At 54.5% G+C, this 26625-nt stretch overlaps 1 protein-coding gene across 4 annotated transcripts; it reads left to right on the top strand.

Moving 5' to 3' along the window:
• Positions 1 to 636: 636 nt before the first annotated feature.
• GDAP1L1 (ganglioside induced differentiation associated protein 1 like 1) lies at positions 637 to 26354 on the top strand (the record flags this gene model as incomplete). 4 transcript variants are annotated; one of them, XM_080716693.1, is made up of 6 exons in its annotated part: positions 637 to 816; positions 11921 to 12113; positions 12879 to 13052; positions 18617 to 18714; positions 19199 to 19313; positions 26011 to 26354. In XM_080716693.1, the coding sequence occupies 6 exons, from the start codon at positions 637 to 639 to the stop codon at positions 26352 to 26354; spliced, it is 1104 nt and encodes a 367-aa protein (XP_080572819.1). The 4 variants fall into 4 exon arrangements, with proteins under 4 accessions (XP_080572819.1, XP_080572818.1, XP_080572820.1 ...); XM_080716692.1 differs by having other exon boundaries at positions 12825 to 13052; XM_080716694.1 differs by lacking the exon at positions 12879 to 13052.
• Positions 26355 to 26625: the final 271 nt, after the last annotated feature.

The following is a 26625-nucleotide window of genomic DNA, read 5'->3' as shown; positions in this document are numbered from 1 at the left end:
ATTTGGGAAAGAAATCATGGTTCGTTTCCTTCTGCCCTTAGAGACCCTTTAGGGAAAAGGTTAGACAATAGTAACAGTGTCGCAGACAGTTTGCAGGCACTAATTTTAGGAAACAATAGATCCTAAGCGCCAGTTCATCCCTCTTGGAGGACTGAGAGGTGTGGACGCACTTATAAGGGTGGACTCTTTGGCAGGTGCCTGGCCAGACCTGAGCTTTCCGGGGGGCATGGCCCACTTCCCTGGGGCTCCTCTGCCCTTCCAAGGAGCCCACAGAGGACTCATAGCTTTTAGGTGCGGGCCAGGGGCGGGCCTAAGTGGGGAGGAGGAGGAGGAGGAGGAGGAGGAGGAGGAGGAGGAGGAGGAGGAGGAGGAGGAAGAGGGGGAGGAAGAGGAGGAGGAGGAGGAGGAGGAGGAGGAGGAGGAGGAGGAGGAGGAGGAGGATGGCGCTCCCGGGATCCCCTGGCCCCTCCCCCACCGCTCAGTGAGTAATGACATTCTCGGGGAAGGGAGGGAAGGAGGCAGGGAGGGAGGGAGGGAGGGAAGGAGAGGGCCGGCTCCCAAGGCCATGTGATGCTGGGCGAGCGAGAGGCGCCGCCGCCAGAGCCGCCTTCTTCGCTCCTCGCATTCCGGGCCGCCATGGCGACCCCCAACAACCTGACCCCCACCAACTGCAGCTGGTGGCCCATCTCCGCGCTGGAGAGCGATGCGGCCAAGCCGGTGGAGGCCCCCGAGGCGCCCGACGCGGCCAGCCCCGCCCATTGGCCCAAGGAGAGCCTGGTTCTGTACCACTGGACCCAGTCCTTCAGCTCGCAGAAGGTAGCGCCCCGCGGGCTGCGCGGCGCCAGGGGCAGGGGGCCGGGCGGGGGAGGGGTCCAGGCGCGGAGACTGCGGGGGGGGCGGGGGGGCCTGGGGCTTGAGGGCCCGCAGGTCGGGAGAGGGCCCACAGGGCTCTTCAGGAGGTGTCTGGCCCTGCCTGGGCCCCAGAGCAGTCCCCAGTCCAGAAGCATCTGTGGTCTGTGTTTCCCTCCCAGAAAACCCGGGTCCCTTGGGTGGGTGGGGGGCTGGGAAGAGACACAAAGGCCGGAGAAGGGGTGAGCGCTGCGGGGAAGGCGGCCTGCTTGGGGGGACGCTGCGGGCAAGAGGGAGAACCTCTCCAAGGTCCAGCACGCTGCCTCCCTGCGCAGCTGTCCGGGACACCGCAGGGCCCCCCAGGCCCCGGCTCCGCGCCCCTCCTGCTGGCTGGGGCTGGAAGGCCCGTCCCCAGGTGCTACCCACTTTAGCGTGAGCTGAGAAGGAAGGAGTTAATCCAGCTTCTCAAACCAGCCCTGCCAGCCCATCAGATCTGGGTTTAGCTCTTAAAGGGACAGACTGGTCCCGCCCCTTGGACCCTTCTCAGACCGGGGCTCTGGGGGCAGCCTGGTGCACTGGGGCTCCCAGTTTCTGGGCACGAGCCCGGGACTGCGCTTGAGACCAGGGCGCGTCTAAGGGATGCGGTCTGCAGTCACCCACCCCGGGCGGCTGCCCTGAGCCGGGCACGGCTTCAGCACCATGGCCAGTGCAGGGTCCTCAGGGCCTAAACTGCCCTGGTGCCGGGACCTCCTCTTGAGATCTTTTTGTCCCATTCATTAATTTTCCAGATGGAAAAACAGATTCTGTGAAGGGAACAAGCTTTGGAACCCAAGGGCTTGGGTTTGTGTCTTGGTCCAGACTCCGTTTCGTCATCTGGAATGGGACACTGAGAATGAGCCACCCCTAACGCCAGCCCTTCCTCAGGGTTGCTGACAGCGGGTCTGTCGAAGGGTGGCATAACTTAGCATTCTAGGCCAGCGCCACTCGCACTCCAGGGTGAATGAGAAGCACCAGGCGGTCCCGGTTAAGGCACAGACTGCTGGGTTGTGCACCGGAGGCTCTGGTTCGTTTGCACAGAGGCCTAGAACCCTGTGTTTCTAACAGGCCACCGGGTGATGCCAAGGAAGCCGTGCTGCCAATCACCTCTGAGCAGCCCCGTTAAGATTCAGGACTTTGAGGCTAGGAGGACCCTAGTGGGAGAGAGCTATCTCCTCACCCCCTCACCGCGGAGCTTGGGACAAGTCCCTTGGCCTCTCCAGAGCCTCAGTGTTACAACCTGTCAAGTGCGGCTAAGGCCGGATGTGGTGTGCATTTCTGTAATACCAGCACTTGGGAGGCTGAGACAGAAGGATTGCAGGTTTGAAGCCAGTCTCAGCAAGCTAGCAAGACCCTGTTTCAAAATTTCAAAACATAACAAGAAAGGGCTGGAGGTGTAGCTCAGAGGTAGAATGCCCCTGGGTCCAGTCCCTAGCACCACACACACACACACACACACACACACACACACACACACACACACGGCTAACACACTAACACAGCCCTTCCTCAGAGGACTATTGTGACAGTGGGATGACATGGTACATGAAAGTGCTGATGGCGGCTGGGCACAGTGGTGCACATCTGTAATCCCACTTACTGGGGAAGCTGAGGCAGGAGGGTTGCAAGTTTGAGGCCAGCCTGGACAACTTAGTGAGCCCCATCTCAAAATAAAATTAAAAAAGGGCTGAGAATGTAGTTCAATCATACAGTAGATATCTAGCATGTGGAAGGCCCTGGGTTCAATCTCTAGTATTACAAATACTACTACTACTACTACTACTACTACTACTACTACTACTACTGGTAGTAATAATAATAATAGTAGTAGTAGTAGTAGTAATAATAATAATAATAATAATAATAATAATGCTATTGGTAAGCCAGGCCATGGGCCAAGGCTCTGTTAATAATGGGTGTTATAAAGCCGGGTGTGGTGGCACACACTTGTAATCCCAGCATTTGGGAGGCTGAGACAGGAGGATCGTGTTTCACAAACAACCTCAGCTACTTAGTGAGGCCCTCTGCAACTGAGTGAGACCCTGTTTCAAAATAAAGAATAAAAAATAGGGCAGGGTGTGTAGCTCAGAGGTAGAATGCCCCTGGGTTCAATCTCCAGTACTGCAAAATAATAATAATAATAATAATAATAATAATAATAATAATAAAATAATAATGATAATAATAATAGTAATAATGGGTGTTTTGATGTCATTAGAGTGCTAGGTAATGGGGTTGGGGTGTAGTTTTATGGTAGAGCTTCCATTTAGCATGTGCAAGGCCCTGGGTTTACTTCCCAGCACCAAAATATTAAAAATAAGTGCTAGGAAAGGGAGGGCCAGAGTGAACCAAGGTCATTCTGGGACTCGTCCATAAATTCCACACTCACTGGCTGACACCAACTGAAGCCAGGCCCTGTGTGAGGTGCTGGGGGGTTGTAGATGAACCCGACTGACCTCCGGACTCCAGCATCTTCTTCCAGCCAGACCCTCAGGAATCAGGCCCCAGCGGCTGGACCTGGACAGGAGGCAGAGAAAGGGGTCTTCTAATCCCGTCTCCCAGGGGAGCCTCCTGTGCTTGCCTCAAGGAGTATTTCCTACTCAGCTTGAGCTCAGGGCTTGAGTATATTCAGGGGTCAGGACCGCCCACCACAACCCTACTTTTGACCAAGTCTCTGACCATGCTAGCCCGGTCAGCATCCTGCCTGCCCTCAAAGGCCTCCCCCTGTCCAGGGCCTGTGGTGGATTCCAAAGGTGGTGCAGCCTCACAGTCGGATGGTCCTAGGCTCCAGTCTCGGCTTGGCTGCTGCCTGGCTGAGTGACCTTGGAGGAGTCACTTGACCTCTCTGTGCCTCAACGTTCTCATCTGGAAAAGGGGGCTTTTCATCCTCCCCTGAAGAAGTGCTGGGGCCGTTGGGGGACAGAGGCGTACGCTAAGAACCTGATGTGTAGCAGGAGCTCCGCAGGCAAGCTCCCTGCCTCCCCTCCGGCCCTGATGAGCCTTGCTTGCACACAGAGAGACTCCCCATTGCGGAGCATCTGAGAAGCCTGTCCTTAATGGCTCCTGAGTTATTAATAGCAGAAAATCGCCCACCTGCAGGGCGGTGGAAGCCGCATGGGGCGCTGGGAGCTGTTCTAGACCCAGAGGACAGCAGGACAGTCCCCAGGTCCAGAGACCAGTCTTGGAGACCAGTCAGGGATTTGAGCTCAGCTTTGCCCCAGACCAGCCAGGTAGCTCTGCATAAGTTGCTTGAGCTCTGGTGCCTCGGTTGCCCAATCTGTACATTGAGAAGAGCGACAGAGCCTCCTCCATAGGGTCCTTGCAAGGTTTTGGCAAATGGACCCAGGGAGTCACCTAGAATAGCATGCAACATGTAGGACGTGCTCACATGTGGAGTTCAGAGCATGGTGGCGCACACCTGTAATCCCATCACTGGGAGACGGAGGCGGGATTCGAGATCAGCCCCAGGAACCTAGCGAGACCCTATTACAAAACAAACAAAAGGGCTGGGAGTATAGCTCGGAGGTAGAATGCCTCTGGATTCCAACCCCAGTACCGCCACCACCAAGAAAACCAAAGACAAAAAACATGGCCTCAGCCAGACGCCAGGCCCGCCCCAGCCCTGCACCCCAGGGACCGGTGACGCGTGCGGGCGTCTCGCCTAGGTCTCACTTTCCTTGGCTCTTTCGGGTGAGCGCAGTACCCATTTCTGGAGTTGGCGAGGGTGGGATGATGTCACACGGTCACACACCTAGCACCATGCCTCACGCAACTGCCCCTGACCGCGAACTCTCAAGCGCCGCGGTGGGTGGAGGTTTGGGGCACAGGATTGGGGGGGGCTCTGAATGCATTTCTGCAAGGCCTCCTCCGCTCTGAGGGCAGGAGTGAGAGCAGGGGTCAGGAAGGCAAGGAGGCCGAGACTGAGAGGGGAGGCAGCGCTGGCAGCCCCACAAACTGGCTGTGCGGTCTGACCCATTGGGTCTTCAGGAAAGAGGGGCTAGGCGTAAGATGCAAGCCAGGCGCACGCCTGCGACTGGTGCACACCTGTAATCCCACTACTTGGGAGGCTGAGACAGGAAGATTGCAAGTTCGAGGCTATCACACAGTAACTTAGCTAGACCCTGTTTCAAAAAAAAAAAATTAAAAAGGGCTGGGGATGTATCTTGGAGGTAGAATGCCCCTGGGTTCAATCCCCTGTTTAAAAAAAAAAAAAAAGAGCCGGGCGTGGTAGCGCACGCTTGTAATCCCAGCATTTGGGAGGCTGAGACTGGAGGATCGTGGTTCGTGGACAACCTCAGCTACTTAGTGAGGCCCTCTGCAACTCAGTGAGACCCTATTTCGAAATAAAGAATAAAAAATTGGGCAGGGGGTGTAGCTCAGAGGTCAAATTCCCCTGAGTTCCATCCCCACACCCGCAAAAAAGAAAAAAGATACAGCGTTCTTCCCGCCTCCCTCCTTCCCTGCCAGGCAGGGAGAACAGCCCTTCCTCGCTATGCATTCTTCTGTGCTCAAACCTGCCAGCTTCTTAAGAACCAAAATTGCTACCCGCCAGCTGTGCGATCTCGGGCAAATCACATACGGTCTCTGTGTCTGCTTTCTCTTTTGTAAAATGAAGATATCAGTAGGTGCTAGGACCCATCTCTCTGGGGTTTGCAGGGATGCAAGGAGCTGATACGTGTAAAGCTCTCACAACAGCGCCTGGCCGGTGGGCGTGATATGGGAGTGAGCTGCTGGGGGTGCAGTTGTTTCCCACCACATCGAGCCTCTGAGGACCATCCCAGCTGCTGCAGTACAAGTGGTTGAGGTTCCCTTGCCCGCTGGTTTTGGTGGCGCATGCCTGTAATGCCAGTACTGGGGAGGCTGGGACAGGAGGATCGCAGGTTCGCGGCCAGCCTCAGCAATTTATTTATTTATTTATTTATTTATTTATTTATTTATTTATTTTTGCAGGTCTGGGGATGGAACCCAGGGGCATTTAACCTCTGAGCTACACCCCCTACCCTATTTTTTATTCTTTATTTTGAAACAGGGTCTCTCTAAGTTGTGCAAAGCCTCACTGAGTAGCGGAAGCTGTCCAAGAACCACGATCCTCCTGTCTCAGCCTCCCGAATGCGTGGATTACAAGCGTGCGCCACCACGCCCGGCTCAGTCCCTGCAATTTAACAAGGCCCTCCGCAACTTAGTGAGACTCTGTTTAGAAAGAAAGAAAGAAAGAAAGAAAGAAAGAAAGAAAGAAAGAAAGAAAGGGAGGGGAGGGGAGGGGAGGGGAGGGGAGGAGAGGGAAGGGAAGGGAAGGGAAGGGAAGGGAAGGGAAGGGAAGGGAAGGGAAGGGAAGGGAAGGGAAGGGAAGGTCGGGTGAGCCATGGTGGTGCGGGCTTGTTCTTGGCCAGCCTCCGCTACTTAGTGAGGCCCTTTGCAACTCAGTGAGATCCTGTTTCAAAATAAAGAATAAAAAATAGGGCTGGGGGTATAGCTTGGAGGTAGAATGTCCCTGGGTTCCATCCCTAGTACTGCAAAAAAAAAAAAAAAAAAAAAAAAAAAAAGAATAAAGTAGGGCTGGGGGTGTAGCTCAGAAGTAGAACACCCCGGGGTTCAATCCTCAGTCCCGGGGAGGGAGTTGGGGGGAAGAGTTCCCTTACCCCCATCTTCTCAGGTTCTGAGTTGTTTTGGACCTGTGGGGAGCCCCTAGACCAGCCTTTGATCTCTAGAGGTAAGGGACCCAGGTCTGGCTCCCCCGGGGCAACAGTCCTGAGACCAGGCAGATGTGAGGAGAGCAGGAGCCGAGGAGCCAGGCATGTGGCACACAACTGTGCCTCCCAGTACTCCAAGGCTGAGACAGAAGGGGTCACAGGTTTGAGGCCAGCCTCAGCAACTTAACAAGACTCTGTTTCCAAAAAAAAATTATATATATATATATATATATATATATATATATATATATATATATTTTGTGGGTCTGGAGATGGAACCAAAGGACATTTGACCTCCAAGCTATATCCCCTGCCCTATTTTTGGTGGTACTGGGGTTCCTGGAAGCCCTTCTACCTCCGGGCTACACTCCCAGACCTATTTTTTATACTTTTTTATTTGGAAACAGGGTCTCCGAAGCCAGCACGCGCGGCTGGCTTTGAACCTGCGCGATCCTCCTGTCTCTGCCTCCCAAGCGTGGGGATTACAAGCCTGCGCCAGCACACCCGCCTTATTCTTTATTTTGAAACAGGATCTTACCAAGTTGCAGAGGGCCTCACTAAGTAGCTGAGACTGTCCGTGAACCGCGATCCGCTGGTCTCAGCCTCCCAAATGCTGAGATTACAAGTGTGCACCACCACACCTGGCTAATTTTATATATATATATATATATATATATATATATATATATATATATATTTTTTTTTTTTTTTTTTTTTTTTTTTTAAGGGGCTAGAGTGTAACTTGGAAAGTAGAATGGCCCTGAGCTCAATCCCCAGTGCCAAAACACAAACCACAAAAAAAGCAAGAAGGAGGCAGAGGAGGGCCTCCGTTTCCACCTGGCCTTGCTGGGCCCTGGCCCCCAGCCTGGCCTTGCTGCGCTTGACCTTTTGCTATCCCCTCCCCCTCAGAAGCCCGCTGTGTCTCCCCAGTCCTCAGGAGAAAGACCCAGAATCCTCACAATGGCCTCGGGCCCTACTGCAGGTCCTGACCTTGCTCCAGTCGGGACAAAGTCAGAAAAGGCCTGTGGATCCGTCTCAGAATACTGATTTTAATGGAATAAAATAAAATGTATTATTACATTAGAAGAGAAAGACTGACTGTCTTGGAAAGGAAACCAATCATACTGAAATACAGCTATCGAAATATTTTTGAAACAAAGGTGTTACATAATGATATGTGTGCTCCTGCCTTGATCCCTTACGTAACCCAGCCTGGTGGAGGTCCCATCACCGCGACTGTCATCTTGAAGTCGCGAGTCGGAGGTACCGTAGCCATGGTGGAAGCGAGGCGCATGCACCGCGTCGCTTTAGCACCTACGCCCGGAAAGGAAGCGCGTGCCGGGTGGCAGTTTCCGTTACCGAATATAAATACATTGCTATTCTATCCTGAATTTGCTCAGGGCCTCTTGGCCCTGGAGTCTCCATTAAAGCCCCTTTCTGAGCGCTGCTCCTTCTCTCTCTCCTGCCTGCTGCACTCACCACCAGCTGAAACACATCCACGCCCTCGCCATAGGCCTGTGCACTAGGCGTTTCCTCTGCCCCTTACTGCTTCCGGAGCTCCCTTCCTGGGGTCCCAGTACAGACCACATCCTCACCTAGTTCAAGCTTTTGCTCCAGTGTCACCTCCTCAGAGAGGCCTGCCCTGATGGACCACCCTATTTAGAACTGTCCCCTAAGCCGGGCGTGGTGGCGCACGCTTGTAATCCCAGCATTCAGGAGGCTGAGACAGGAGGACCGCAGTTCGTGGACAGGCTCAGCTACTGCGTGATGCCCTCTGCAACTTTAGTGAGACCTTGTTTCAAAGTAAAGAATAAACACTAGAGCTGGGGGTGCAGCTTAGAGGTCAAATGTCCCTGGGTTCCATCCCCAGTACCACAGACAAACAGTCACCGAAGCCGAGCATGATGGATGGCTCGGGCCTGGAATCCCAGTACTTGGGAGGTTGAGACAGGAGGATCGTAGGTTTGATGCCAGCCTCAGCAATGTGAGGCCTCTGAAACTTACTGAGATCTTGTTTCCAAATAAACAGTAAAATAAGGCTCAGAGGTAGAATGCCCCTGGGCTCAATCTCCAGTACCAGAAAAAATAAAAATTAAACCATTTTTAGGGCATGGTGGCAAACTCTTATAATCCCAGCATTTGGAAGGCTAAGACAGGATGATCATAGTTTATAGACAGCCTCAGCTACTTAGTGAGGCCCTTTGCAGCTCATTGAGACCCTGTTTCAAAATAAAAAATTAAAAATAAGGTTGGGGTGAATGAAAAGTAAGGTCAGGGTAGAATGCCCCTGGGTTCCATCCTCAGTACCACAAAATAAAAATAAATAAATAAATAAATAAATAAACAAACAAACAAACCAACCATGGCTCAGAGACTCCAAGAGCGATTTACAAAGTCACATGGCAACCTGAACGGCTGGGTGGGCAGAGATGCCCACTCAGGACATCACGTAAACAAGGGCCTGGCTGAGGACGAATGGTACCCAGCCAGTCACAATGAAGTGGGCAATTCTCAGACTCCCTGGGGGAAGGAGGTTTACCCAGAGATGACCGCAGCCTTTCTCATGGGTTGGTGACTGCCTGAGGGGGTGGAGCCCCCAGGAGGCCGAGGTGGCAGATGGCCCTGGTGGCTGCAGGCCCTTCCCTCCAACTCAGCTTCCTCTTGGCTCCCCTCCCCCTCGGGAGGGCACGTGGCTCTGGCCCCAGCTCAGCTAAAGGTGAGAGTCTCCTTGGCTGCCTGCCAGGAGCCCCAGGACAGAGGCCAGGGGGTGGTCCCTGGGGCAAGTGTCCTGCCAGGACGGATATCCAACTGTCTGGACCTGCCAAGGGCAAAGCCCAGTTCCACGTCTGTTTCCAAACCCATTCAGAGGTCCCAGGGTGCCCAAGAAGCCCGCTGGCTGGGCAGTCTGACTGCTGGGGTCAAAAGATGCCAGGCAGACAGGAGGAGAAGGACGGCTTGCTGCTGCCTGGCTCCTTCTCCAAGGCACAGCTCTCCACACTCACAGCCACGCTAACACACTCACCCGTACCTGAGCACGCACGTACACTCACCCATGCACCCCCACTCACACACTTGCACACGCCCACACACCCACACACACCCAGATGCCGCCAGGCTGCGGGCTCTCTGCAGCAGCTCCTCCCCAGCGGGGACAGATCATTGGTCCCTCCTGCTGCCAGGACAGAGGTGGAGCCAGCCCGATCCCGGCATGGTTAGAAGTACAGCGTCAGCTCCCGGCGGGGCTGCAGGGCACCCTGGGCAAGGAATCCAACCCCCTCAGGGTGCTGATGAGAAGAAGGAGGCCCAGAATGGGGCCGGGGCAGCTCTAAGGTCACAGAGCATCACTGGCCAGGATGTTGGGCTGGGTCCCTGGCTCTCGGCCAGGGCTCTGCGCACCGTGGGCCCACCTGCGGATGCACCTTTGACTGATGAGCAGATTACCCTGTGGGTGAGTGAGTGTTGGGTGAATTACAGGATAAATCACCTACCCTCCTCACGGTCCACCCATGGGAAGGGGGCGCTTCTCTTAGCTGGGGGTGGGGAGGACTGCTCTAGGTCTGCAACCAGAGGTGCAGAGGAGTGTGTTCATGCACACACGCGCGTGCATGCATGTGTGCTCAGGAATGGCAGTGTTAGGACCCATGCATTAGCCTCCTTGTCCGGGACGGTCCACCCACTCCATTTCAACCTCACATCAGCCTTGAAGGGGCAGATCAAGTTCCTCATTTAATGGAAACTAGAGGTCAGAGAGGCCCCATGCCTTGATGGCGCAGCCAGTGTGGACACAATACAGCTGAGCTTCAAGTCCCGCCTGCCTCCAAAACCCAGTCCAATGCAAGGTTCCTAGGACACCTTAGTAACCCCACGGTGTGGCAGACACCATCCCACAAGGCTTAATGCGCTGACTTGCTGCTGGAGACACAGAAATAATTTGAAGTCACCCAGGGAATGCTGGGGTTGGGACTTGAGCTGTCCGAGGTCCTGCCCTGGCTCCGCGCTGCCTCTTTGGGGTCTGGGCGGGAAGCTGAGGATGCCTAGGTTCTGGAGGACCGCTTCGGGAAGGACATGGATGCTCCAGTAGAACCAGCCCTTGCCTCCCTCAGGGACACCCTCCCTCTCCCCTGGACACCCCTGGAAGGTGGGAAGGATGGAGTCCAGCATCAGCCCCTTGCTAGGGGATCTGGGACCAGCCATCCTTTCTGAGTCTCAGCCCACACATCGAAGGCAACTGGGCTAGACAACTCCTAACCATCTTCCAGCTCAGGGCCAGGAGCAGCATGTTCAGCTTCCAGGCTGTTAGCTGCCACCCGCACAAATGTTTGGCTAGGAATCCCTAGATACCTAAAGAAAGACTGAGGAGAGGGCAAGCCGTGGACTCCCCACAGGGAGCCCTCAGAGGAGGGAGCACTGGTTTGGGAGTCAGAAACGACTCCAGTTTTAATTCTGCTGCTAACCTGCTCTGTCACCTTGGGTAATTTGCTTGCCTTCTCTGGGCTTTAGTTTTCTCATCAAGAAAAATAGAGAACATTCCCGATGCTGCCTGCCCCCAGCGGCTGCTGGCAGCTGGAGATCCTAGTCATCCAGTGGCCCCCCCCCGGGCTCTGCCAGGCTTTCCCTCGCCAGGGACAGCTCCTCTCAGCCTCAGAATGTGGCCAAGCAGGGGTCTGGGCTCAGCGTGGCCTGATTTCTAGAAAGGCTGGAAACCTGGATGTTTAAAATTTAAGTCTCAATCCAGCCAGGCGTGGTGGCGCATGCTTGTAATCCCTGGGGGGCTATTGTGAGCACCCAACCACGCAACCAAGTGGGAAGGTGTTTGGGCACAATAAAGGGTTCAACTGATGTTGGAAATTATTTCCCACCTCTCTCTGTTCTCCCAAGTAACTTGGGAAATCTCACTCTTGATTCTGACGATGATTAGAATTTCTGTGTGTTTCCTGGCCAGATCCACCCCAGGAGGCCAGAACAAGTGTCAGATCATGATAACGATAATCACAAATTAAGTGTCATCTCTGTGCCAGACAGGAACTATTAACACTCCGTTCTCAATTAAGGAAACCCGGGCTCAGAGGCGGAAGGCACTTGCCTACGCTCAGGCAGCCAGGAATCCCGTCCTCAGCGTGTCCAGGTGTAGAGCCCAGCCCCTAGCCACCAGGCAACATCCTCCTCCCCCGTCTCCAGATATGTGCCCCTGGGACAAAGCCCCCCACCCAAGCGCCCAAGAATGGGCTGCAAGCAACAGTGTCCCCTCCTGTGTGTGACCTCTGACCCCTCCCGCACGCCCTGCCCGCCCGGTCAGAGCCCGCCCGGTCTGCCCGCCTTCCCCGCTCTGACCCTGGCGCCTGCAGGTGCGGCTGGTGATCGCTGAGAAGGGGCTGGCATGCGAGGAGCGCGACGTGAGCCTGCCGCAGAGCGAGCACAAGGAGCCGTGGTTCATGCGGCTCAACCTGGGCGAGGAGGTGCCCGTCATCATCCACCGCGACAACATCATCAGCGACTACGACCAGATCATCGACTATGTGGAGCGCACCTTCACAGGAGGTAAGGCGGCCCGGCCCAGACAGGGGCCCCGGAGCTTGGCAAGCCTGGGGAAGCCCACCGGGGCTGGGAGCAAGGCCCCGCCCGCTCCTAAAAGGGACCTTGGGGCTACATGTTGCGCTCAGGTGGCCCGCAGGAACCACAGCGCCATGGCGGGCCCCACCTGAGTCCCCAGAGACCCACTCCTCCTGAACTCCGGGAAAGGGCATGGCCCAGACACCACCTGGATTGAGACTTAATTTGTGTGTGTGTGTGGGGGGGGGTACTGGAGGTGGAACCCAGGGGCTTTTCTATCACCAGGGTACACTCCCAGACCTATTTTTTTATACTTTATTTGGAAACAGGGTCTCACTAAGTTGCTGAGAGCCTCACTTAGTAGCTGAGGCTGGCTTCAAACCTGTGTGATCCTCCTGTCTCAGCCTCCTGAGCGCTGGGATTACAAGCGTGCGCCACCACGCCCGGCTGGATTGAGACTTAAATTTTAAACATCCAGGTTTCTAACCTTTCTTGAAATCAGGCCACGCTGAGCCCAGACCCCTGCTTGGCCACATTCTGAGGCTGAGAGGAGCTGTCCCTGGCGAGGGAAAGCCTGGCAGAGCCCGGGGGGGGGGCACTGGATGACTAGGATCTCCAGCTGCCAGCGGCCGAGTCCTGGGAAGGAGGGGGCCCGGGGCTTCAGCATGACATTTGGAGGTTCTGGGGTGTGGGGGGCAGGTGGCCAAGGCAGGGCCAGTTGCCCCTCCAGCCCGGCCCTGTCGGTGCCCGCAGAGCACGTGGTGTCCCTGATGCCCGAGGTGGGCAGCCCGCAGCACGCGCGGGTGCTGCAGTACCGCGAGCTGCTGGACGCGCTGCCCATGGACGCCTACACGCACGGCTGCATCCTGCACCCCGAGCTCACCACCGACTCCATGATCCCCAAGTACGCCACGGCCGAGATCCGCAGTGAGTGCCGCGGGCCCGGAGCCCCCGCTTGGGACAGGTGTCCCAGCTCTCACTCGTGCCCGCCTCTTCCCCGGCGTCTTCCTCCCCCTCTCGCCTTCTCTGTCTGTCCCAGAGGTTTCTGTATCTCACCCCTTCTTGCTCTCTCTCCTCCCCTCTCCAGCTTCTGTCTCCATCATCTGTTTCTGAGTACGTCTCTGTCCCTCTCTGAAAGCCCCTCTCATGCCCCTTCCTGGGCCGTTGCTCTGTCCTGTCACCCCCATACAGAGACTCCTGGCCATCTGTCCTGCAGGGGCTTTTGCTGTCTATAGGAACACACACACACACACACACACACACACACGGTCCCAGCCATGGGCACCTGGGGCGGGCCCCAGGAAGGGACCCCGAGGATGGCGTCGAGGGAGCTGAGTGGTTTCTGGGTTGGGATGATCACCAAGGGAGGCGGCCCAGGGGTGACCAGGCCCCCAGCGGGGTCCCTGGCTTCTGATTCAAGGTTGCCCGGGTGCCGTCCTAACCACATGGACCTGCCCACGGCCTCGTTCGTCCTTTGTGTTCAGCAGCACGTGAATGGAGCTGGGTGGTCAGAGGGCCCGCCCACAGCCGCTGATAGACTTCAGCCAGGCTCCCTGCAGACACCTCGGGGTCTCGCAGATAGGACAGACTCAGGGTCGCTAGCAGAGCCTAGTTGCGTGGCGAATGGTCACCTTCCGTCCCTCTCTCGTTCTCCTCTGCCCCGCTGGCGTTCAGAGGCGGGGAGGGGCTTCAGGCTGTAGGATTCAGCCCCGGCCCTGTAGAATCCTCTTGAATGGGACTCAGGACTCACTGATGCGGTCTTGTCCCCCTTAGTCAACAACATGTATGAGGGTCCGACAGGGGCCGGGACAGATAAGGACAGACACCATTTCTGCCATCCCAGGGTCACGGTTTCTTGGGAGCAAAGACAAGGATTAGGTAATTAAGTGCCAGGCTTAGAAAATTCAGAGTTTCTCAAGAGAGCACTGTATCAAACCTTGAAAAGCTCATGCCTTGGGCCTTGTCCTGAGGGTGCGCTCGGGCGTGTGTGCCAACAAGCCTGTACAAAGATAGCCCCTGCAGCACGGTTAGTCACAGCAAGAAAAGATCACTAGAAATAGCCCAGCTGTGCTTGGTTCAGGGACTTGGCAAATAAGTTATGGCTTCCAAGTAACAGAATATTGTGCAGATGTCTACAAAATAACAGGCGTGTAGAATGCTCTCATACTGGTGAAAGGGGAAAGAGTCGATTACAAGCCGTCTAGTGTGCGATTGTTCATGTACCTAAAGGGGTGGCCCTTGAGCCCTCCCAGCAGGGCGTGTTTCTGGAAGGATGTATAGCTGCCAGTCGTGCCGGCCTTTGGGGAGCAGAGCTCAGGGTCTGCGGAAGCAGAGGATTTGCTGTTACTATACCATCTTTACTATTTGATTGTGTGTGTGTGTGTGTGTGTGTGTGTGGTATTAGGAATTGAATTCAGGGTTATTCTACCTCTGAGCTACACCTCCATCCCTATTTAATGGTTTATTTTGAAACAGGGTCTCACTAAGTTGCAAAGGGCCTCACTAAGTTGCTGAGGTTGACCTCAAACCTGTGATCCTCCTGTCTCAGCCTCCCACGTACTGGGATCACAGGCATGAGCCACCATGCCTGCCTCCCTCATCCCTTTTTATTTTTTGTTTGAAACAGGGTCTTCCTAGGTTGCTGCACATTGCTAAGGCTGGCCTTGAACCTGAAATCCTCACTTTTTCAGCCTCCTAAGTACTGGGGTTATAGGCATGCGCCAACACGCCCTGCTTGGTTGAATTTTTAACAAGTATGTGTGTATAACCTGTACAAAAATGAATCGGTCCAATTTTGTTGTTGTTTTGGTGGTACTAAGGATAAAATCTAGTGCCATTCTACCTCCGAGTAACACCCACTAGCCCTATTTTATTTTTATTTTGAAACGGGATTGCTCTACTTGCTGAGGCAGTCTTCGAACCTCTCATCCTCCTACCTCAGCTTCCTAAGTACTGGGATTATAGGTGTGTGCCACACACCCAGCCCAATAAGCTTTATCTAGTACCAAGCAGTGGGCAGCATGAGGTCTGGGGACCCTCGCAGTTGCCCACCCCAGCCTCTGGGGTCATGGGGACATCTGAAGACAAGCAGAAGGCAGTGGGGGGTGAGGACAGCCACACCGGGCTCTGGGGAGCACAGGCGCCGTCCACGAGGGCCCGAAAGCTGGTGTGTGGACGCCTGGCCCGCAGGCGGTGACAGTGGTCGTGTCTGAGGCTGGATCAGGCAGAGGGCAGTGCAGAAACATGGATGGAGGTAACAGGAGCGGGTTTGCATTTTACCAGCTCACTCCCCTGAGAGCAGATCGATGGCTATTTTTGGTGCGCAGGGATGGCTGCCTGGCCCAGGGGCGGACGCAGCTCCTGGGGGACGGGGGCCCCTTGCCCTCTCCTGGCCATTTGAAGGCCGTGAGGATCTAAAGCCGGCCCCCGCTGGCCCCTCCTTTGAGGAAGGAGAGAGCATCTGAGGACTTCAGCCCGGATGGGGAGGAGGGGTCCACGGGAGCCAGGCTGCAGTGACCCCCACCCAGCCCAAGGCTTCCTTGGGCCCCGCCTACCCGCCTAAAGTAATGAGACCCAGCGGCTGCCCCAGGCCACCCAGCGGCTGCCCCAGGCCACGGGGCAAGAGAGCTGTTGTGCTGACCTTCACCTTCCTAGAACATCAATGATACTTCCAGCCCTGAAGCTGGGAGGGCTGGGAAGCTGGGAGGGCTGGGAAGCTGGGAGGGCTGGGTGTGTTTCCCGGGGACGGTATTAGCCAGGGATGGGGTGGTGGGTGATGAAACCGCAGAGGGCAAAGGCTCCCTCACCCCATTCCTTCCTTCATCCAGCACTCAGAGCTGCTCTGTGCCAAGCCTGAGCTGGGCTTGGGCTTGTTCTGTTTGTATGGTTGGTTGGTTATTGAGGGGTTTTTTTTTTTTTTTTTTGGTACTGCTTTTTTTTTTTCTTTTCTCTTTTGGTACTGGAGATGGAACCCAGGGGCATTTTACCTCTGAGCTACATCCCCAGCCCTATTTTTTATTCTTTATTTTGAAACAGGGTCTCACTGAGTTGCAAAGAGCCTCACTAAGTATCTGAGGCTGGCCATGAACCCGGATCCTCCTGTCTCCGCCTCCCAAGTGCTGGGATTACAAGCGTGAGCCACCGCGCCTGGTTTGTACCGCATATTGAACCTAGAGGAATTCCAACTCCAAGCTATATTCCCATCTTTATTTTTTTTTTTTTATTTTGAAACAGGGCCTTGCTAAATTGCTAAGGCTGTCCTCGAACTTGCGATCCTCCTGTCTCCGCCTCCCAAGTACTGGGATTACAGGTGTGCACCACCACACCCAGCCCGAGCTGGGTTTTAAGGGAACAGAGATGAAGGGACAGAGCCATGGCTCTGCAGGACCTTAGATTCCAGCGGGACGGTTATACACCCAGAGCCAAGTATGTTAGGGTCACAGTTCCCGTGTACAGCAAGCAGTATAGGTGGTGCACCGCACGAGGGCAAGGGAGACTTCTTCCAAGGACCATAGGTAGACGGCATTGTGCCGTGGAAGCCCTGATTACTGGGTTTGCATTCCCTGGCAGAAGGCGAGAGAGAAAAAGACATCAAAGGCAGAATCCGCTTCAGGACCCAGGAGTGCTTCATGGAGGAGGTGATTTTCGGCTGGGCCTGGAAGGAGGTCTCAGGAATAGAGGCTACCACTATTACAGGAGGAAGAAGCAGAGTGTGCAGAGGCCCGGAGGTTCGGCATGGTCTGGCGCCATCAGGGAATGGGAAGCACTTGGAGTGACTGAAATGTACCATCAGGGGACGGGAGCCATGGGGGGGGGGGGTGCTCCGTGAAAGAGCAGGGAAGGAGGAGAGGAGATGGCTTCTGCGGCTCCTTGAAGGCAAGTGAGAGCTGGGACATTCTCTGAGGGTATGGAGAGGAGGAGCCGGGGATGAGCTTCAGGCAGAGGCTGTGTGTGCACGTGTGTGTGCGTGTGCGCATGTGCGCATGTGTGTGTGCACATGGGTGCACGGAAAGCCTGTCTCCGGCACAGGTGGGAAGAGAGGGAAAATGGGGTGGGTTAAAATCATCCAGGTGAAGCTGGGCGTGGTGGCGCGCACTTGTAATCTCAGTACTTGGGAGGCTGAGACAGGAGGGTTGCAGGTTTGAAGTCGGCCTTAGTAACTTAGTGAGACCCTGTTTCAAAATAGAAAGATGCCGGGCGTGGTGGCGTGCACTTGTAATCCCAGCATTCGGGAGGCTGAGATCGGAGGATCTTGGTTCACAGACAGCCTCAGCTACTTAGTGAGGCCCTCTGTAACTTAGTGAGACCCTGTTTCAAATTAAAGAATAAAAACGAGGGCAGGGGGTGTAGATCGAAGGTTGAATGCCACTGGGTTCCATCCCCAGACCCACAATAAATAAATAAATAAATAAATAAATAAATAAATAAATAAAGTAGGGCTGAGAGTGTAGCTCAGAGCTCAGAGGTAGAATGCCCCTGGGTTCAATCCTGGGTACTACCAAAAAAAAAAAAAAAAGACTGGGGATGTAACTGCAAGGAGGAGTACCTCTAGGTTCAATGCCAATTCAATAATAATAATTGTTATTATAAAGAATAATTAATAATAATTATTGAAGAATATATTATTATTGAAGATACTATTATTATTATTAAAGAAGGAGAAACATAAAAGGATCTGGGATTGTAGCTTAGTGATGGAGTAACCATGGGTCCAACCCCCAGTATTGCAAAAAACTAAAGAAAGAAAGAAAGAGAAAAGAAGAAAGAAAGAAGGAAGGAAGAAAGTGTGGGGAAGGGCCGGGCGTGGGGGTGCACGCTTGTGATCCCCGCGCTTAGGAGGCAGAGACAGGAGGATCGCGCAGGTTCGAAGCCAGCCGCGATGGCTTAGGAGACCCTGTTTCCAAAAATAAAATAGGTCTGGGAGTGTAGCCCGGAGATAGATGGGCTTCCAGGAACCCCAGTACCACCAAAAAAAAAAAAAGAAAAGAAAAAGAAAAAAAAGAAAGTGTGGGGAAGTATGTGAGAGATGAGGACGGGCTCGCGGGCCGGGGCTGGGTGAGGTGGGGGCCTGGGGACCCCTCCCCAGGCGTCTGCTCGGCTCTATGGGGGAGGAGGCGCTGCAGGGCGAGGCCAGGCGGCTGGGGGACGCGGAGCCCGGGTTTCGGGTTCCACTTGTTTCCGGTGTCTCCTGCTCATCCGCAGGTGACGTCTCCTCCTAGCCAGGTCTCTTGGCCCTTTGCCCCAGCAGGTGGCCCTCTGGTCCCTGTTCCTTCCCCCTTGCCCATCTCCACGCTGCGTCATGGAGATTCCTCTACGTGCCCGTCTCTCTTGCTAGCCGGAGCCCAGGGCATGGCGGTGTCTCGTCCAACCCTGCGCGGTGCTCACTGAGTCTCAGCGGTGGGTGCTGTTTGGGAGCACAGACTCCCAGTCGTGTGGGGAAGGCGTGGGAGGTCCTGGGTGTCGGGATGAGACCTTTCCTGTTCTCTTCTCAGGACACTTAGCCAACGCCACCACGGACCTCATGAAACTGGACCATGACGAGGAGCCGCAGCTCTCCGAGCCCTACCTTTCCAAACAGAAGAAGCTCATGGTGAGTGCCCAGCCCTGCAGGTTCCTGGGGAAGGGGCGGAACTGAAGGATGCCCTGAGGAGCATCCAGCGAGGACGGGAGGAAGAGGGAAGTGGCCGAGCCAGAGCATAAAAGGCACAGCATGGCCTGCCACCTTGCAGCAGGGCCAGTCTTGAATGCACCCATATCAGGTGGCTGTTGGCTGCGGACTGCCTGCTGGGCTGTGAGGTCTGGGGGGAACCTCCCAAGTGTGTCTGGGCCAGGGGGCTTCCCACTGGCTAAGAGCATTTCCCTGGAAGAAGGGCGCCTGTGAGCCGCTGGCAGCCACCCCTCCACGCAGCTGGAGGTGTGAGATACCATTCCCACGACAGGCACTGGGCGCACTGCTGAAGCCCCACACGACAGTGCTTTGTGACGGTGGCCGAGCAGGGCTGGGTTTGCAGAAGGGGGTTAGCGCAGCTCCTTCCCGCCCTGTGTCCTGACCCGGTGAGCCTGTCCTGCCACAGGCCAAGATCCTGGAGCATGACGACGTGAGCTACTTGAAGAAGATCCTCGGGGAGCTGGCCATGGTGCTGGACCAGATCGAGGCCGAGCTGGAGAAGAGGAAGCTGGAGAACGAGGGTGGGTGTCTGCCCAGTCTTAGCCTCCCGGCCCCAAGATCTCCGGAGAGCTCTTGGCTGGTTAGAATCATGAGCTGTGTGGTCGGATAGACCTAGGTTCAAGTGCTAGCTTGGCCTCTTGGCCAAGTGCTAGAGCCTCTCTGAGCCTTGGTTTCCCTATATACACGGGGATAACAGGACCTACCTGGCTGGGCGTGGTGGCACACACCTGTAATCCTAGTACTTGGAAGGCTGAGATAAGAATATCACAAGTTCGAGGTCAGCCTCGGTAACTTAACCGAGGCAGTCCACAGCTTAGACCCTGTTTCAGAAAAAGGGAGGGCTGGGGCATAGGTCAGAAATAGTATGCCCCTGGATTCAATCCCTAGTACCCCTCCCCCCCAAAAAAGAGCAGAAACCTAATGCCTCATACTGCTAGAGGCTGAAAGTCCAAGTTCAAAGAGTTGGCAAAGATAATGGTTTCTCCTTTTTTTTTTTTTTTTTTTTTGGTGGTGGTACTGGGAATTAATCCAGATCATTCTTCCTCTAAGCTACATCCCCAGATCTTTTTCTTTTTTTTTTTAATCTGGAAACAGGCTCTGGCTAAGTTTCTGGGGGTCTGGCTAAGTTGCTGAGGCTGGTTCTGAACCTGTAATCCCCCTCTCTCAGCCTCCCGAGTACTGGGATTACAGGTGTGCGCCGCCGTGCCCAGCTGGGGCTGGTTTCTTCTTGGGTTTGTTCATGATTCGTGGCTTGCGGGGTGGTCTGGGCTCAGCTTGTCTCTATCCCGCAGTGGCGTGACTGGCTATGCTCCGTGATTTTGACCAGCCAGCATTCAGTTGGCTAGTGTCAGCAGGGCAGTGGTCCAGTGACCCCTCATCCAGCAGACTAACCCGGGCTCGTTCACATGAGGCAATCACAGGGTTACCAACAACAGCTTGAGAGCTAAGACCTGAGATGCAAACCTTCTTCCAGCTTCTGCTCCTGTCACTGAAGTCCAAAGGCACAGGGCAAGTAACACTGCCAAGTCCAGATTAAAGGGGTGGAGACCCAGCAGGCCAGCCTCCTGGGCACAGAGCAGGGAGCAGGGGCGGGGGCAGGGGACCTAGAAAGGCAAACTGAAGGTATGCAGCTTTGGACAGTCGCAGAGGATGGCCTCGGGAGTAGAGGACGGAAGGGCCCTCCAGGGTCCGCAGGAAGCCAAGGCCTGAACCTCTGGAACCATTTGGGGCCTGGTGAGAGGACTGAGCTTTCGTGTGTAAAGGCTGAGATTTTCTGAATGATTCTTAAGATGATATTGTCAGCCGAGAAAGACTCAGGAACAGGGCTGAGAGGTGAGGGAAGACGAGACACCACAGCGGCCTCCACAGGGAGTGGGAAGCCAGCCTACTCAAGAAATGTGATCGGACCCGCAGCGCCCAGGGCTCTCCTGGGCTTTGCGGCCTGCGCTTAAGGCGTGACTAGAGACCAGCCGCAGGAATCAGAAAAGCGCCAGCCACCGGCCCGGGGCTTTGTTGACAGGAATTCACAACAGGAAGAAAGGAGAAATGCAGAGGTCAGCACTCCAGAGACACGCCGGACAGGCACATGTGGCCACGCATGGTACCTGTCAGTGTCGCCTACAAACACAGGCACAGCAGTGACCCCCACACGCATGCTCAGAGCATGTCTGCAGATGTACAGCCAGGTGCACAGGAGCGTACTCTACGCATGTACACATACACACCACGTGGACACGTGCACGCGTGCCCACAGTCACGTGTATACACACCCTTGCTGTGTGGACTGGTGCAGGGAGATGCAGGGGTGAGCACGCACACTGCAGGATGCGGACACACGGATGGGTCTACGTGCGGGCCCAAGCCAAGCATGCGCTATGGGAACGCGCCTGAGCGTAGCAGACACGTTACATCCGTGAACATTCACATGTGGGAGACAGAAGAGAGTGTGATGGTCACAAGCACAGACTCTGGAACCAGATGGCCCGGGAGTGAGTCCAGGCTCTGCTCTGTCACTTGCCAGCTGGGCGGCTTTGACCAAGTACTTTGCCTTTCTGTGCCTCAGTTTCCTCATCTGTACACTGGGGACAATAATCACACCTACTTGCTGGGGTTGTAGTGAGGATGCAGGGCGCTGCGCCCCACTCACTGGGGCATGCCCTACCGCCGGCCACCCCGGCTCATCTCCCTCGCTGGCTTCTCCGTGTGGCCCAGTGTCTAAACCACAGCCGGGCGTGGTGGCGCACGCTTGTAATCCCAGCATTTGAGAGGCTGAAACAGGAGGATCGTGCAAGTTTGAAGCCAGCCTCAGCTACTTAGTGAGGCCCTTTGCAACTCAGTGAGACCCTGTTTCAAAATAAAGAATAAAAAATAGGGCTGAGGATGCAGCTCGGAGGTAGAATGCCCCTAGGTGCCATCCCCAGTACCACACACACAAACAAACAAACAAAAAATCAAAAAGCACAGAGGGCCCCCTCCCTGCCTGATTCTTGAGTGTGTACACTCACTCCCTTGCTGGACCTAGGAAGTCCACCTCTCGTTCCTTGCTTCTTCCCCTCCGTCACCCCGTGGCAGTAGCAGGGGTTCCCGCCCAGTCCTCAGGAACGCTTCCTTGCCTGCGCCCAAGCCCCTGCCCACCTCCTGCTTTCTTAGCTTGCTGGCCTCAGTCCTGGCCAACCTGACTCGCCACTGCGTCAGCACCTGTACCCGGGACCCTGAACTGTCCTTAACATGGCTGCAGAACACTGTGATGTGGCTCTAAGGTCCCAGGCAGCCTTAACGCCGCTGCCGGCCTCCCCTGTCCACCTCCAGGCCCTGCCCTCATCCCACCACTTCCCAATCCTCATCGCAGATGCGCCTTTCTGTGTCACCCAGAAAGTCAAAGCACCAGGGAGAGAGCTTCCCGGCCCTGGTCCCACAGCTCCCCACCCGCCAGCAGCAGCGTCCACGTGCGCGCGGTGTCCTGCCAGCTCTCAGCTGCATCTTTGTCCAACCCCACAAACACCTGTGAGATTGAAATGTTTCTTACGAGTGTGTGTGTGTGTGTGTGTGTGTGTGTGTGTGTGTGTGTGTGTTGGTACTGGGGATGGAACCCAGGAGCCTTCTATCTCTGAGCTACACCTCCAGACCTATTTTCATATTTTATTTGGAAACAGGGTCTTAAGTTGCCGATAGCCTCACTAAGCTGCTGAGGCTGGCTTCGAACCTGAGATCCTCCTGTCTCAGCCTCCCAAGTACTGGGATTACAAGTGTGGGCCACCGCGCCCTCGTAACTAGCGGTCATTTAATTACTCTCTTACTCTGGGCTGGGTATCTTACATCCGACGGTCACTTAGATTGGGTGACATATGGTCACACACGGTAGAGTAGATTAGCAAGGACGAAGTGGCCTTGAAGTAGCCAAGGCTGAGCCCGTCCCAGGGCACCAGATCCATCCGCGCTCCTGCGCCCATGGACACCGCATCAGCGATGGCCCCCTCTCCTATTACATCTCTGCTGGATCACCCCCGTCAACACGCTTTCCCTCGCCCCCCACTTGGACAGGCGTCCTTGACGTCTCACGGCGCGGGCCAGTCCTTCCCAATACAGCAACTCTCCTTCAGAGAGCCACCTTCACTCACTGTTTCTAGGTCCTTCCAACCAAGCTTCATCATTGCCTGCCTGCCTTCTCTCTCACCCCTCCCTCCTTCCTTTCTTTTTCTCTTTTTTTTTTCTTTCACGATTGAACCCAGGGGTGTGCCATCTCTGAGCTACACCCCCCGGCCTTTTTTATTTTTTGTTGAAACAGGGTCTCCCTAGGTTGCTGAAGTCTTGCTAAGTTAATGAGGCTGGACTCGAACCTGTGATCCTCCTGTCTCCGCCTCCCAAGTCCTGGGATTACAGGCTTGCGCCACCACGTCCAGCTCCATCGGTCACCATGAGGGTCACACGTTCCACAAGAAACTTCCGCTAGAGCTCCACTCCCGCCACCCCTCCTGCGGTGCCATGAGCCTTCGGAGGGAGGCACGGAGTCTTGTCATGTGTTGGCGCCCAGCACACAGGGCACACCACCAGGTCAACGGCTCAGAGATAGAATGCCCCTGGGTTCCATCCCCAGTACCAGGAGGACACGCAGTGAAGGGGGCTCGGGTTTGGGGCGTGGGGGGCACTGGGTTCGTGAATTCCTGAGCCGGAAGGATGGGCCTGTCCAAAGGAGAGAAGCAGGTTTCCCGAGAGAGCACACCTCGGAGGGGGCAGCAGGGGTCAGAGGGCAGAGGGGCGTGGCTTACTGGGGAGCGCAGTGGGCGGAGCCGTGGTTCTTCAGAAGCCAAGATCCCAGAGAGTGGTTTAAACCTGGGCAAAGGAATTGGACCGGAAGCTGAAGTCAGGGAGGAGACCTGAAGGTTTGGGGACCAAAGATGCCCCAAAATTCCAAATCTAAACAACCGAAGGAGACACATTGTACCAAGTGTGCTCTAAATACACAGGCTAATTTTAGACGCCACTTGCACATGTTGATAAATAATATAAAGCCATATGGTGAGTTCTCTTCTTAGGCTTTTTCCCCCTCCCTCAGCGGTGCAGATCAAACCCAGGGCCTTGCACATCCTAGGAAAATGCCCTGCCACTAAGCTATATTCCCAGCCCAGCTTCTGTTCTTTGGGTTATATCAAAGAACGAATGTAGCTGGGCGTGGTGGTGCACGCCTGTCATCCTAGTGCTTGGGAGGCTCAGGTAGGAGGATCACGAGTTAGGGGACAGCCTCGGCAAGTAGTGAGACGCTCAGCCACCTATCAGGACTGTTTCAGAATAAAAAATAAAAAGGGATAGGAGTATAGCTCGGAGGTAGAATTCCCCTGGGTTCAAACCCCAGTACCACAACCACAAAAAAAAAAGAATGTTAGTATTCTATTATTCCTTAACTGTTTTTTGTTTATTTAATTATGTGCAGTACTATTTTATGTTTTATATTTTTATTTATTTTTTTTTGGTTTTTGTGGTACTGGGGATGGAACCCAGGGGCATTCTACCTCCGAGCTACACCCCCAGCCCTATTTTTTATTCTTTATTTTGAAACAGGGTCTCACTGAGTTGTAGAGGGCCTCACTAAGTAGTAGCTGAGGCTGTCTGCGAACCGCGATCCTCCTGTCTCAGCCTCCCAAATGCAAAGATTACAAACGTGCACCACTACACTCGAATACATATATATATATATATATATATACATATATATATATGTATGTATATATATACATACATATATATACATACACACACATATATACATATACATGTATATGTATATATATGTACATATGTATGTGTGTGTGTATATATATATATATATATATATAATTTTTTTTTTGGTGGTGGTACTGGGGATGGAACCCTTCTACCTCTGAGCTACACTCCCAGACCTATTTTATATTTTGTTTGGAAACAGGGTCTCTTAAACCAGCAAGGCTGGCTTTGAACCTCTGATCCTCCTGTCTCTGCCTCCCAAGCCTGGGGATTACAAGCGTGCGCCACCACGCCCAGCGGTATATTTTTATTTTGACACAGGTTCTTAGTAAGTTGCAGAGGGCCTTGCTAAGTTGCTAAGGTTGGTCTCAAATCTGCAAACTTCCTGTCTCAGTCTCCCAAGTACTGGTATTTCAAGCATGTGTCACCATGTCCAACTCCTTAACCACTTTATAATATGTGTTAATACCAGGCCCTTAAAAAAACAAAACAAAGCCGGGCGTGGTGGCGCACGCTTGTAATCCCCGCGCTTGGGAGGCAGAAACAGGAGGATCGCGCAGGTTCGAAGCCAGCCCCACGCGCTGGCTTAGGAGACCCTGTTTCCAAATAAAAATGTAAAAATAGGTCTGGGAGTGTAGCCCGGAGGTACAAGGGCTTCCAGGAACCCCAGTACCACCAAAAAAAAAAAAAAAAAAAAAAAAAAAAACCAGAACAGAACATGCTGGATGCTGGATGTGGTAGTGTACACCTGTAATCCCAGCACATGGGGGGCTGAGACAGGTTAGAGGTCAGCCTTAGCAATTTAGTGAGGCCCTGTTTCAAAACAAAAAGATAAAATAGTGCTAGGGATACGGCTTAGAGGTAGAATGCCCCTGCGTTCAATTCTCAGTACCAAATAAATACATTAAAATAAATAAATAAATAAGTAGAACAAGTCTTGGGTTCAGATTTTGGTGGGCAGTAATATCCAGCTGGAATTTTATAGCGTTTTTTTTTTCCATTCTGATTTGCTTACTTTCTCATTGAAGAGAGTTTACGGGGCGGGGGGAGGGAAATGGGGCTGGAGGTGTAGCCTAGGGGTAGGATGCCCCTGGGTTCAACCCCTATTATGAAGTACGGAAGGCAGGCAGGCAAAAGTGGAATAGAGGCAGCAGCCAGGCGTGGTGGCGCGCACCGGTAATGCCAGTACTCGGGAGGCTGAGACGGGAGGATTGCTGGCTGGAAGAGAGGCTCAACAGCACAGCAAGACTCTCCGCAACCTAGCAAGACCGTGTTTCAAAAGAAAAATAAAAGGGAGTTGGAGGTGTAGCTCGGAGGTAGATGCCCCTGGGTTCTGCCCAGTACCACACAACGCACGCACGCGCAGGAGAGAGGTAGTCCATACTCATATGGACATGGGCATTACTCATTCACGGGGAGGAGAGGCCTCGGGGACAGGGGCGGGGACGCGGTCAGGGGTGCCGGGAGAGGAGCGAGTGCGGTCCCTCTCTTCCGCTGCAGGCCAGAAGTGCGAGCTGTGGCTCTGTGGCTGTGCCTTCACCCTCGCCGACGTCCTCCTGGGAGCCACCCTGCACCGCCTCAAGTTCCTGGGACTGTCCAAGAAATACTGGGAAGATGGCAGCCGGCCCAACCTGCAGTCCTTCTTTGAGAGGGTCCAGAGACGCTTTGCCTTCCGGAAGGTCCTGGGTGACATCCACACCACGCTGCTGTCGGCTGTCATCCCCAACGCCTTCCGGCTGGTCAAGCGGAAACCCCCGTCCTTCCTCGGGGCGTCCTTCCTCATGGGCTCCCTGGGCGGAATGGGCTACTTCGCCTACTGGTACCTCAAGAAAAAATACATCTAGAGCCGGGCCCGGGGCTTGGCGTGTGACTGTCGGTGTCTCTGTGCTGTGTGATTCCCAACGACCTCAGTAACTCGCTGTCCCTGAACGCCGGACAGCACCTCCCCGACCTCGTCCCGAGTAGTTCTTGTCAGTGTGAAGACATTCCGTAGTTTAGAAGTAGATGTCGCCGACGCCGTGACTTGAAGCCGCGGCTCTACTAGAGGAAGGAGCGAGGGAGAGAGAAAACCAGAAACCAAACACGGGTGCCTTTTCTTTGGATTCAAGGTCTCAA

Source organism: Muscardinus avellanarius (genome assembly GCF_963383645.1).
Source record: "Muscardinus avellanarius genome assembly, chromosome: 19".
Taxonomy (NCBI): domain Eukaryota; kingdom Metazoa; phylum Chordata; class Mammalia; order Rodentia; family Gliridae; genus Muscardinus; species Muscardinus avellanarius.
The sequence above is the reverse complement of the archived record's forward strand: the minus strand, read 5'-3'. Positions and strand labels throughout refer to the sequence as shown.